We start from the raw sequence: 12,591 nt of genomic DNA, 5'->3' as shown, positions 1-12,591 counted from the left end.
TATCTTTCGGAATATTTTCATTGATAAATTTATGAAATGTTAGTTGAGATAATATGATCCTTTTGCAAATTCATTAATTCATATAAAATATTTTTATTTTCATAATAAAAAATTTTTTTTTGTTTTATTCATAAGCAAATATTTATAACAATGAATTGACCAGTTTAGGAATACATTGTCCAAAGTATACTTGATAATGATGGAATTTCAAGTGTTACGAAATTTCGTTTCAAATGTAACAAATAAAGAATGTACATGATAGTTTTGAGATTTGATGGAAGTTTAAGCGTATCAAATGCTGTACAACTTACAAATCCGTAAGAGTTGTTGAAATGTTTTCATTAAATGGAATTTTTGCGTTTTCACATCCATAAAATGCATAATTGTCAATTGTTCATAAATTTTTTGGAAGTTGTATTGATGCAAAATCATTAATTGTCATATTAACTTGATCAGGATCTTCAAAGCTTGTAAATTTAAAATAAGAAAAAGCTCTTCTATCAATTTGCAATATTTACACCAAGTATTATCTGATTTAATGAAATACAACTACATTTCTTCAGCTGTAAATGAATGAAAGATAATAACAATTTGAAAATGTATAATCATTAATAGTTTCAGGTATTGTACTTTTCACGATGTTAAAAAGTATGTGCACCAATTGTTTGAGTACAGCTAAGAATATTAGCTTCAGTTAAAGATGTCAATAATTGAAAGGATTTACTAAAACTATATGAACTTAAACTTGAACATTTGTAAATGCAAAAGTTTCTATTGCTTTGACATTATCTGATAAAACAATTGTTTGAATCGATGAACATAAAATGCACAATAATTAGTTTCGAAACTCTTTAATGCATTAAAATTTTCAAATGCATAATTTCCAATAGTATCAACATTAATTGCACCTTTTATTGGATGTATAACTTGATTATTAAACACATATTCATCGATAGTTGTAATTGTATTAATGATTCAGTATTTTTATTTGCTATTGGTTTGCACATAAGAAAGGCAAATTACCATGATTTTAAATAAAAAACTCTATCAATTTCATGATAAGAATATACTGTATTTTTTTCTTCTACTTTAATAACTTCAAGAATAAAACATTTTTGAAAATACTCTACCAGATGTAAAGCTTTGAACATATGTTGGAATTGTAATATTTTTTACAGCAAAACATGAATCAAATGCTTTAGCTTAATAGCAAATATAGATTTGCCAAGTAAACGACTGTGTAGTTTATACAATTCGCAAAATATCATTTTGAATTTTGCTAGCCTGAGACTTCAAATGTTTATTCAAATTTACAAACAAAAATATGTTTTCACTGGTTATGGCTCAAGCTTTATCCTAAAACAACATTTTTTTTTAATAATACCTCTTGAAAAAAAATCTTTTTGATCTTCAAAATATTTACAAAAAAAAGTCATTTGTTTTTTCCTTCTCACATAATTCTAATGCTCCTTTCATGACTAGACTACATCACATATGATGAGTCTAAAAAAGAATGCTGTTCTAAGTATGTGAGCCACAAACAGTGGCGTTCTTCATGTCCCAGCGACTATCTCCCAGACAATTTCATCAAATAAAAAGCGGCAAAAATTGTGTAGGGTGGCAGTTTTTTTCTTTGAAATTTGAATGTAAAAGAATGCCTCAATTGAGAAAGTTTTTTTTTATTTACTAACGACTGTTGGACAGATTTAACAAAGCCAAACATGACTGAAGCCAAAGGCACGAATAAGATGTGCTCTGTAATAATTCCAACTTATAACGAAGCAGAAAACATAAAACAATTACTTGATAAATTATTTGAAACATTTAAGCAAATTTCAAATACAAATTTTGAAATCATTGTTGTTGATGATAACAGCCAAGATGAAACAGCTAAAATAGTTTCTAAATACCCAAATAAAAATGTTCATTTATTGGAAAGAGAAGCCAAACTCGGGATCGGTTCTGCATACAGACATGCCTTCAGAAGGTCCAAGGGAGACTATATTTTGATAATGGATGCAGATTTTTCCCATAACCCAATTTACATTCCTGAATTTTTCAAATCTCTTGACAATTCGAACTCCTCTGTTGTATTCAGTTCTCGATATACGGGTGATGGTGGTGTCTCAGGTTGGGATTACAAGAGAACTTTTATCTCAAGTGCAGCGAATTTCATCGGGAAATTTATATTGCGCATACCTAATTCTGATATCACAGGGTCATTCAGATTATACTCAAGAAATGTATTTTCTAACATTGTTAAATACTCAAAAGCGACAGGTTTCTCATTTCAACTTGAAGCAGCATTTCTATCAAAGTACTTTGCAGAGTCATTCCAAGAAGTACCCATAACCTTTGAAGATAGAAGGAAAGGAAAATCAAAACTGAATTTTAAGGAAATCATAATGTTCATCTGTTCATTAATCTATTGTTTTTTCTTTATGATCTATCATTTCTTCTTTAAGCTAGATAATAAATAAAATAATTTTATTATTTAATTTAAAAATTATAAGATAAATCATTAATTAATTTTTTTTTTTTACTCAACAAAACGAAACGTGCTTCTAGAGTTTCTTCTTATTTTAGGATATGGTGTATAGTTTTATTAAAAATGTGGATATTTTTTATACATTTCATAAAACTTCTAAAAAAAAATAAAACCGTTAAGTCTACAGACGGTTTTCTCAAAATGGAAAACACTCCAAACCTCTCTCTGAGCTCTATCCAAGAAAAAATAAAGCAAGGGCAGATTATTGAGTCTTTTAACTCCAAGCGAATTGAAAACTTGAATCAAAAATTATTCGATATAATACATCAAGTACTTGCAACAAAGAAGTTTCATTTGTTTTGTCACTATTACTATCGCGACATTCATACCAATAAAATCGACCCATCATTTTTCTCATCTTTATTCCAAAGCAAAAATATTAATAAGCCAATAGAAGATCGAAAATCTACTGTAATCCTAAACTCAATTAAGTTCCTTAGGGACAAGCCTATTAATTTTCAAACTGAAATTCTTAAACTTGGAGTTGAGCAACCTGAAATGCGTGATTTACTTACCTTTAGTGTAATCCCATCAATCTTTGGGCTTCTTTCTCATACTGAGGAACAGAAGCAATACGTTGACTTCATTGTTTCTATAACCAAATCAATCAAGGAAATAGGATATTCTTTTGGCAGAGCCTTATTTGTCATTCCTGAGTTTAGACTTTTCACCAATAAAATATATGAAACAATTCCAATTCACTTATCCAGTATTAACAGTACTTTACAAGCAGAAGATTTTTTGACACAATTTCTTAAAGGTGCTGAAAGATACATTTCACAATGTCCTCTCATAGTCAAATACCTTTTACAAAAGGACCTTGGATACAAGATCCTTAAACATTCTTTTTTCAAACAATTTATTGTATCAACCTACATATATGGTTTTTCACAAATTGGTGAAGATGCTGACTGTCTTGAAGCTGCGGCAATATTGCTTACAGAAGCAGCAAAACGAACAAAATTTGTCCATCAATTTTCAGAAATTCTTCGCAAAGCGAATAAAACTAATTATTACGACCAAGCAACAGAGCTTCTTCCTGTGTACTCTAGAGTGTTTTATCTCACAACATATGACGTCCAAATCATTGCACTTCTTGTTGCAAATTGTAAAAACGAAACTCCACAACCGCTAAAACCGCCATCCGAATACAATTTACTTGTTGTTAAAGATCTTGCGAGATTAAAAGGTAGTGGACAACTTTCCCAATCGAATGATTCTCTTTTGCAAATACACAGTGTTCTTCATGATCTTTTAGCCGAAGCTAGTGTAATTCCAAATAATATGCAACTTGATGAAGTCTTAAAAAGTCTTGTTGACCATACGTCTAGCTTCCGATCAGCGAAAGCTCGAGTACAATTTGAAATTTTCCAATATCTTGTTGAACAATATGAAGAAAAGACTAATTCCAAACTTCAAATGGACAAATTAATCACGTCATTCAAAGATTCTCTTGAAGGTGAATCCAGCCAACTCAAAGAGTCCACCTCTGAGCTCCAAAAATTCATAACGATATTTACCATCATGAAACAATTCCTTGACAAGCTTTCCACCATATCCTATGACTACAATCTTCTTATACAGTATTGTCTTGTCTGTACTTGCTATGAAAAGAACGACTTTTTCACTCGTGCAATCCAACTTAAATCATTATCAACATTTACTTCGACTTTTTCCGAGATCCAAAATCGATGGAACTCATTCACCACCACCTACAACTATCATTTTGACGTTTTGCCCGAAAGTATTCTTTTGCATTTCATGGACAAGTGCACATATCCATTGTTCATCAAAGCGTTACCAGATACGCAACAATTCGACCAAAAGTTTTCCCAACTTTCCGACGAGTTAATTGAAGACATTGACAATGTTAAGCTCAAACAATTACTTAAGAACGAAACGTCACGATTCGACATAAGTATAAATCGTATTCATGACGCATACGAATGTAACTCCGTTCTGCTTTACTTGAAAGAAATATCTTACGCAAGAAATAACATACAAAAGGTGCTGTTCGAAATATTCCCCGAAGCTGGCGAAAACGAACTGTTCCCAACAGTCGTCTTTTTGGTGCATAAGGCAAAGCCAAATATGTTCATATCGAAGACGGAATATATGTTCAGAGCTTTTCAGGCAATTTCAGGAATGATGACGCAGTCGTACGGAGAGAAGCTGCTCAATAACGTGGTGCTGATGAGACAGGCCGCAATATTCTTCGTGGAAACAATAGAGGGAAGTGAAGGGGCATTGAAGCTGAACGCGTTCTTGAATAGTTGATTTTATAAAATGATATTTTTCCGAAAATTGGATTTGTTCGAATGAAATTAAAATTATTTATTGTAAAGGAATTTCTAAAGAAGAAAATACAAATTTGGCAGTAACATTTGGAGATTTTGCACTTCTAGATTGGAGTTTGGTGGTTAATATTTCAGTCCCATCTTAAATTACAGGAATTAGAGAATTCGCATTCTCTGGTTGTTCTTGAATAATTAACTAATATGACAATTCTTATAAGAAAGTATGATCATTTGGCATTACTAATTTCATATAATTTTTACATAGGCGTGTGCATGCATTGAAGGATTTATCATGATAAAAAGAGATGCTTTTCTTTAGATTGAGGAATTTTGTTTTGCTGTTTATCAACATTTTGACTACTTTATTTGCTTTTCATAATAGAAACCCGTTATTTTGATTTAGATCTCAGAAAATTCATAAGATTATATCAAACCGAAGTTTTCCACACAATTTGTTCCGATTAACCGGAATGTTAACTGGGGGGTTTATGCCAATTTCAATAACCAACATTTTTTTTTGCTTCAAAATTGCACAAAAGCCGCTGCCATTTGCCAATTGAAATGCAAACTGAAAACTCAGGAATGAAATTTGGAATTCAAGGATTTATTGAAGAATAATTTATAAATGACCACTTTATACATGCTCATTAAGCTGGTTTAATAAATTACTAATCTGATAGAAATATAATGGATCATATTGCTGATCGTCTTTACTTTTCGTATCAATTGATACTTGATTATTTTCATCATTATCTAGTTGAGAACTAGATGGATGCTTTGTTATTAGTCTTGCGCAAAAGTAAAAATCTTCTTCTGAATTTACATTCATGTTTAATGCTTTCATTTTCCTCATTATTGAATTCCATCTATTTTTCACATTATTAATTGATCTGTTACAGAAGCACTTACAAATTAAGGACCACTTTGGGCCAAGCATATTATATTTCTCATATAAAATATGATCTTCACTTATTGTCCATGGAGAACAATTTACATTTGGGTTTAAATAGAATTTCCATCTTTCTCTGCACTGTCTTGCATTTCTAGTTTTAATCTTAGAAGAAATAAAATCCCAATTTTTCATACCATACTCCTGTACAAGCTGAATAAGCTTTTGATCCTCTTCATTGGTGAATGTCTTTCTCTTTTTCTTGCGAATTTGACCAACTTGAGTCCCTTTTAGTTGTTCCATCTGTAAAATACTTTTTTGAAGTATTCAATTTCAATTTCTCTTTGTGATATGTTCTGGAAATTGAATATGAATTTCATTCAAAGTTTGACGCTGGTAACATTTTAAAGAATTAATATATTCTCTTAGATTTTCTCGATAAATTATATTTGATGTAGTATTTGAAATTACATCTCTATGTTTCATAAAGTATTTATATAAAACAAGAGTAAAATTAATTTTAAAATGAGATCTTTGTTTTTCATGCATTAAAACGTTTTTTGGATTTGTTAACAAATTTCTGGAGAAAACGTTCAGCCAAGATTATCGTTAAAGCTTCTGTTAATTGAATTGCGCTTGATTGGTTTTCAGAAGAAATAATTTCAGTCAAAAGTCTTTCTTTTGATTAAGTTTCATAATTTTTGCGAAAATTCATTTTTATTCATGAAACTTTAGTAAAAAATTTCGTCTCTGATCTTTATTATGGCAAATTATTTAAATAACGTGCGAGTCAGTTTAAGATTCTTTATAAAAATTAACCTCATTCTGCAAATGACCAAACTCTTTGAAACGTACGAAGAAAATTGAATTAATTTTTGGTTTTTTTACGGTTCTAACTTTTTCATAAAAGGAGGGTTAAATTCTGAACGTTTGGTGGTCGAACATTGATAAGTTTACATACAACTGCAACACCAAAAAATCATATGCAATCGGATTTATTGGATGTGCCATACCGTGTTGTTACAATAGGTGAAGAATCAGTCGGAAAAACATCAATAACAAATAGACTTGTAGGTGAATCATTTAATCAAAATGAACCCAGCACAGTTGGCGCAAATTACCAACAAATCGAACAAGAAAAAGATGGAAACAAAATATGCATTCAGATTTGGGATACAGCAGGACAAGAAAGATTCAAATCTTTAGCACCAATATATTTGAGAAATGCTTGTGCAGCACTTGTTGTTTTTTCATTAACAAGCAAATCTTCGTTCGAAAGTTTAGGTTTGTGGATTGAAATGTTCTATGAGATCGCTGGGCAAAATACAATTTTATGTGTTATCGCAAATAAGTCTGATCTAACAGATGAACACGAGTTGACACTTAGTGAAGCAAATGATTGGGCAGCCCAATTTGGATATCCTCTCTTCGAAGTTTCTGCTAAAACTGGATATGGAATCGATAAAGTTCTTGATTTTTTGTTAACTAAGCTTCCAACTCTCAAAGAAGGAAATAAAAGCAAAAGCAAAAAGCTTACTCAATCACAAGAAGGGGGACAATGTTGCTAATATCAATTGTTTTCTTTTTTATGTAAAAATTGGTTTTGGTGGGAATCATCAATTTTTTTTTGAGAACTAACAAAAACCATTAAGTTTTTTAATTTGAAATATTGCAATGTTTTGTAATTGGTTTTGTTTTTTTTTGCTGCAATTCAATGATTTATTGCGAGCCGTTATTTTGAATTGTTATGATGTCGTGAAAAGTGACATTTTTAATCAACATAAAAATTCATAAATAGAAATGAAAAGCAAATTTTTCTTAACCTCAAACAAATAATTTTTTCTTTAAATAATGATAATATTGAAAATTCAGTTCAACAAACAATTAATTTGTTTGATTCCATATTTCCAATTTCATTTAATAAAGTTATGTGTATGATGGCTTATTCTGCTTTTAAAACAAGAATGGTAGATGGAGAAAGTTATTTAACATATTTAAAATCAATCCAAACAAAAGAAATTGAAACAAATAAAGATAATCCTAATATCATTGATGCGTTTGTTGATTACCTTATAATTAAGAAAAATAAAAAAGAAGGCAAATAAAATGATTTTTTTAAAAGGCCCAGCACTTAAAATTGCTATCAACAGTTATTCAAGTGATATTATTATGATGATTGTAACTGCTCAAGAAAATTTAGATAGTGAAGAGATGGGCACATAAAAATTCTGTAATATATATTATAGAAATAGAACTTCTTTTTATAACTAAAAATCACTTTAATACATATTTTTTATATTCGTCAAATCAAATCCGCAAGTAATGTAATCATTAGAATTTATATACTTATGATATAATTTAATTAATTAATTTAATTTCAAAATAACATTATATTTCATTGTTAAATTTATCTTTAAAAATTTATTTAGGTTAATCATTTATTCAGAACATTCTTTTGCAAGTATAATGGATACTGTCGTTTCACTATTTTCGGCATTAAACCAAAATCCAATTGCAATTTTATCGAAATCGCCAAGCAACAAAGTCTTTGACCCTTCGGTAATTTTTTGAATAATCACTTTTAATGTTGATTCATCATTACCTTTCGCATTTACGTATGTTCCATCCGCTTTCGAATACAAATTAGGAACAAGTTCTTTCGTAAATGCATTAGAGCTTATAATTATTTTACGTTCTCCTATAACACGTGCATAAGCTTTCGTTTGTTTAATAAGTTTCTGTCCTTTTTCATTATTAGCTGATGGGAAACTTAGTTCATTAAGTCCATTCTGTTTTCGAAATGTATTAATCGAATCAAATAATATTCGCGACCGTTTTTCGAAGAAACCGTTTGCGGTGGCACTTTTTCTCGGTGATTCACTTTTGTTTACGCTGATGTTGGAATTGGAAGTTGTGCCTTCGTATATGAGAATCGCACAGACGTCACGATCTGGGTCTTCATAGAAACCAATTCCAATGTTATTAAAATGCGTGAGTGCTTTAACTGATTCTTGATCATTTACATAATGTTTGGCAATTTGACCGTTAAGTAATTGCTTAAACAAATATGAAGTAAACTTATTGAAGTTTTGATTTTTATAATTTCTGAAGTTTTGTTTAAGATCTTTTTCATTGTTTCTTCCTTTGTTTTTCTCAAGCATCTCATTGAGTGAGGTTGAAAGAGATGCATCGAAATTAAATGGTGGAAGATTATGTTTTGAACGGATTTCATTAAGACAAGAAAGAATTTGATTTAATTTCATCGTACGATTGTCAGTTAAATTCTCTTGATTTGAACTTGTTATTTCATTTTTATTTGTATTTTGTTGTGTTTGTTCCGGCACTTTTTCATAATCTTCGCAATTAGTTTTCACTTCGGAAGCATCGCTTTGACTTGATGTTTCTTTATATCTATACTTTTCCATATCATCCATGTTCAATGGCTTAAAATTCAATGGATTTAATTCGAGTGTTGAAGTTCCATCGGACAAATTTCCATTTAATGATAAATTCAAATCATCGTCATCTTTAAAATCATCCAAAGAACCTCTTTTTGCATCTTCAAACATCAAAGGCATTTCATCACCATCTGATGAGGAAGTAAAATCTGGTGGTAATGGCTTTGATTTTAAGTTTAAAAGTGGGTTAACAGATCTTGGCTGTGGATCAGAGAGATTTGCATCCATTGAAAGGGTTCTGGACACAGGAAGAGCAACTTTGTTTGTGAGAGAAAAGTCGCATGTGTGAACTTTTGAGTAAAAACGCCTTTTTTCATGTAAACTTACCTTTTGTGATGAAGGTGAGCCAAGAATTGATGAACTTGGAGGAAAGACTCCAACAATAGTAATAGTTATTACATTATCTTGTGTGTTGATGAAGAAATTGATAGATTGAAGAAATGATGTGCAAATATTTGTGAAGCCAGGTGATAAAAATAATTGACCAATAGGACTTGGGAGCATAGGACCAACAATTATTGTAGATGTTGCAAAAAGTCCGGTCTTTGTTGATGATAATAAATTTGTATTTTTGTTTGTGTTGATTTCTTTTGCATAATTAAGCAAACTTTCGTCAATTTTGAATAATGGAAGATGTAAAATTTTTCTGTAATTGTTTATTAGTGTTAATAAATTATCAGAAGAAAATTCCATTGTATCATTTTGTGTTTTTTCAATAAAAGCTTGAGTGTTGGTTTGAAGTTCAGTAATTTTTATCCTTGCAATAATTAAAACTAGGAATATTTTTCTGGAATTAAATATTAAAATTCCAATTCCAAAGTTTGTAATGTTACCAGAAAGTAATTCTTCATAACCTTCCTCTAGCCGAAGCCTTTGATGAATTGATTGAATAATATCTGGCGTATTGTTTAAAGAAATGGAAAAAGGAGTTGACATTTCCAAAACAAATTCTTTATATAATTCTACATTTGGAATTAAGTTCCTCCTCTTATCTGGATTGAGTGCAATAATATTTGGTGGATTTTTTGGGTATTGATTTGTCATTAATTGGGCGAGTATTTCCAAATGTTTATGAATTGCAATTGACTGATTTGATACTCTGTCATTTTGTAACATTTTGCATAGTTTTTCTTCATAAATATTTAGCTTTAAGTGCTCGCCTGCATTCTTCATTTATTTAAACAGACAAACTGTTTTTTTTGTATAGTTTATTACAATCCAACAGATTTCCGCGGTAAAAAACAAACGGTCCCTTATCGTATAAACGGTCGTGCTCTGGCCAAATGAGCTCAAAAGCGGCAGCAAGAAAAGAAAAACTTAAAAGAGAAACAGAAATAATTAATGCAAAAATGCAAAAAGTAAAGTTTGCAAATGAAAATGAAGATAATCTCTCTGATTTAAAAATATTTAAGCATTTTTCAAAAAATGGTATAAATGCAGAAATTAATTATTTCAAGGAAATTCCAGAGGAATACAAAAATTGGGTATTCGATTTAACTGAAAGAAATATGAAAGATATGTATGAAAAAACATGGGGATGGAATGAAAAAAAGAAAAAACTCGAATTATTTAGCCCATTATCTCGCTATCTCATTGCAATTACACCTGAAAAACCAATAGGCTTTGCTCATATCAGATTTGAATATGAACATAACTTAGTAAGAATATATATTATGGAATTCCAAATAGAAAAAGAATACCAAGGGAAAGGCCTTGGAAGGTTTTTACTTCAAGCTATCGAATTTATTGGTCTTAAGCGAGGAATGGAGATTATTATGTTAACCGTTTTCAGAATTAACACTGGCGCACTTGCGTTTTACCACAAAATGCATTACTTCCCACATGAGCTCTCTCCATCAGTCGCTGATCCAACAGGTGCTTATGAATATGAAGTTCTTTGCAAATCTTTGGTTAAAAAACAATAAAAAAATATTTTTGTTTCTATAGTTTTCGATTATATTATCATTCGAAGATTTTGTGTTTAACCATTTTACATTGTGAACAAACAAGTTCAATGTTTCTTAAAGCGATTCGCTCTATTTCACTGTATTAACATAAAAAATGGTAAACGAAAATATTCAAATTTTGTTAAATTGCGTTTTGATTAATATAACATAATTTTTATTTATGATTAAATCATAACAATTTTCCTACAAAAGCCATTTGTCATCATCCTCAAGGATCAGTGCTATGTGCGTCAAGTCTATATCATCGGATCTTGTGTCATATTCCGTCGACACATGTTTCGTTATACTTTTCATCGCTTGTTTTCTTTTATATTTTTCTTCGTCATCTTGTTTCTGATGCCTCACGAGGAAAATTATGATTCCCGATAACAATAAGACAAATCCAATAGATCCGCAAATTAAGCCAATTAATATATTTTGATTGTTTTCTTTTTGTTGAACTGCAGATTTGAGCAAAATTGTGAAGAAGTTGGAATAGTAACTGTAGTGCGATGTGTAATATAAAACAGAGTACGTGTAATATATGAAGTTGGTGGAAACATATGTATTCGTGGTGCTGACTGATGACTTAACAAATGTGACGGAAGAAAACGAGTCGACAAGAGTAATGGTGCGCGTAATCGAGACTGAATATATAATAACATATGAAAATGTTATTGTGGCATCAAATGGATATGAAGATGTAAATGAGTTCGACTGCGTGATTGCATTTGAACTCGTAAATGTATTACTTTTCGTAAATGAATTTGTTTTTGAAAATGTATTCGATTGCGAAAATGGATTCGACTTAGTGAAAGTATTCGATTCAGTAAATGTATTACTTTGTGTAAATGCGTTCGAAGGTGTGAACGTGTTGCTTTGCGAGAACGTGAGCGTTGGAGGGAGGCATTCATCGATGACTGTTCCCTTTGAGACATTCAACGACCCAAATGTTGGGTTTTTGTACGAGTTATTCGTCATAACGCTTGTTGCAGGAACGCCAGAAAACGTTTTTTCTGTTATTGTTGGCTCATTTTCACCGAAGAAATAAATACACTTCAGATTTTCACATGAGGAGAATGCAGACTCGCCAATTTCAATTACATTTTCTCTGATGATAACAGTTTCCAAATTCGCGCATGATAAAAATGCGTTTTTTCCAATTGTTGTAACTGTTACAGGAATTTCAAATCTATCATTTGTTCTTCCAATCGGATAACAAACAATTTCATTAATTTCTTTATCATAAAGAATTCCATCATTTTCATAATTTGCGTAATTTGAGTTATCTTTTGATACATTAATAATTTGAAGTTTACTGCATAAATTAAAAGCATTTGTATTAATATCATTTATTTTACTTGTAATTGTGATATTTACTAATGAAGTACACGAATGAAATGCATAGCTCAATATTTTGGTTACGCTTTCGCCAAAAACAATTGTTTTTAAC

At 30.4% G+C, this 12,591-nt stretch overlaps 5 protein-coding genes across 5 annotated transcripts; 4 read left to right on the top strand and 1 right to left on the bottom strand.

Annotated features, from left to right (window-relative positions):
* Nucleotides 1-3,046: 3,046 nt before the first annotated feature.
* Nucleotides 3,047-4,825, top strand: GO595_003912 (uncharacterized protein; the record flags this gene model as incomplete). Its single annotated transcript, XM_067916985.1, has 1 exon — nt 3,047-4,825. The coding sequence occupies one exon, from the start codon at nt 3,047-3,049 to the stop codon at nt 4,823-4,825; it is 1,779 nt and encodes a 592-aa protein (XP_067775807.1).
* Nucleotides 4,826-6,717: 1,892 nt separating this feature from the next.
* GO595_003911 (small GTP-binding protein) lies at nt 6,718-7,302 on the top strand (the record flags this gene model as incomplete). Its single annotated transcript, XM_067916984.1, has 1 exon — nt 6,718-7,302. The coding sequence occupies one exon, from the start codon at nt 6,718-6,720 to the stop codon at nt 7,300-7,302; it is 585 nt and encodes a 194-aa protein (XP_067775806.1).
* Nucleotides 7,303-8,172: 870 nt separating this feature from the next.
* Nucleotides 8,173-9,696, bottom strand: GO595_003910 (uncharacterized protein; the record flags this gene model as incomplete). The annotated part of the gene is made up of 1 exon (XM_067916983.1): nt 8,173-9,696. The coding sequence occupies one exon, from the start codon at nt 9,694-9,696 to the stop codon at nt 8,173-8,175; it is 1,524 nt and encodes a 507-aa protein (XP_067775805.1).
* A 1,004-nt stretch (nt 9,697-10,700) lies between these two features.
* Nucleotides 10,701-11,117, top strand: GO595_003909 (N-alpha-acetyltransferase 40; the record flags this gene model as incomplete). Its single annotated transcript, XM_067916982.1, has 1 exon — nt 10,701-11,117. The coding sequence occupies one exon, from the start codon at nt 10,701-10,703 to the stop codon at nt 11,115-11,117; it is 417 nt and encodes a 138-aa protein (XP_067775804.1).
* Nucleotides 11,118-11,766: 649 nt separating this feature from the next.
* Nucleotides 11,767-12,189, top strand: GO595_003908 (uncharacterized protein; the record flags this gene model as incomplete). The annotated part of the gene is made up of 1 exon (XM_067916981.1): nt 11,767-12,189. One exon carries the CDS (start codon nt 11,767-11,769, stop codon nt 12,187-12,189), a length of 423 nt encoding a protein of 140 aa, XP_067775803.1.
* Between the last annotated feature and the right edge of the window lie 402 nt (nt 12,190-12,591).

This window comes from Histomonas meleagridis (genome assembly GCF_020186115.1).
Source record: "Histomonas meleagridis strain 2922-C6/04-10x chromosome Unknown contig_24, whole genome shotgun sequence".
Lineage (NCBI taxonomy): Eukaryota > Parabasalia > Tritrichomonadida > Dientamoebidae > Histomonas > Histomonas meleagridis.
This window is presented reverse-complemented; position numbering and strand designations above follow the sequence as displayed.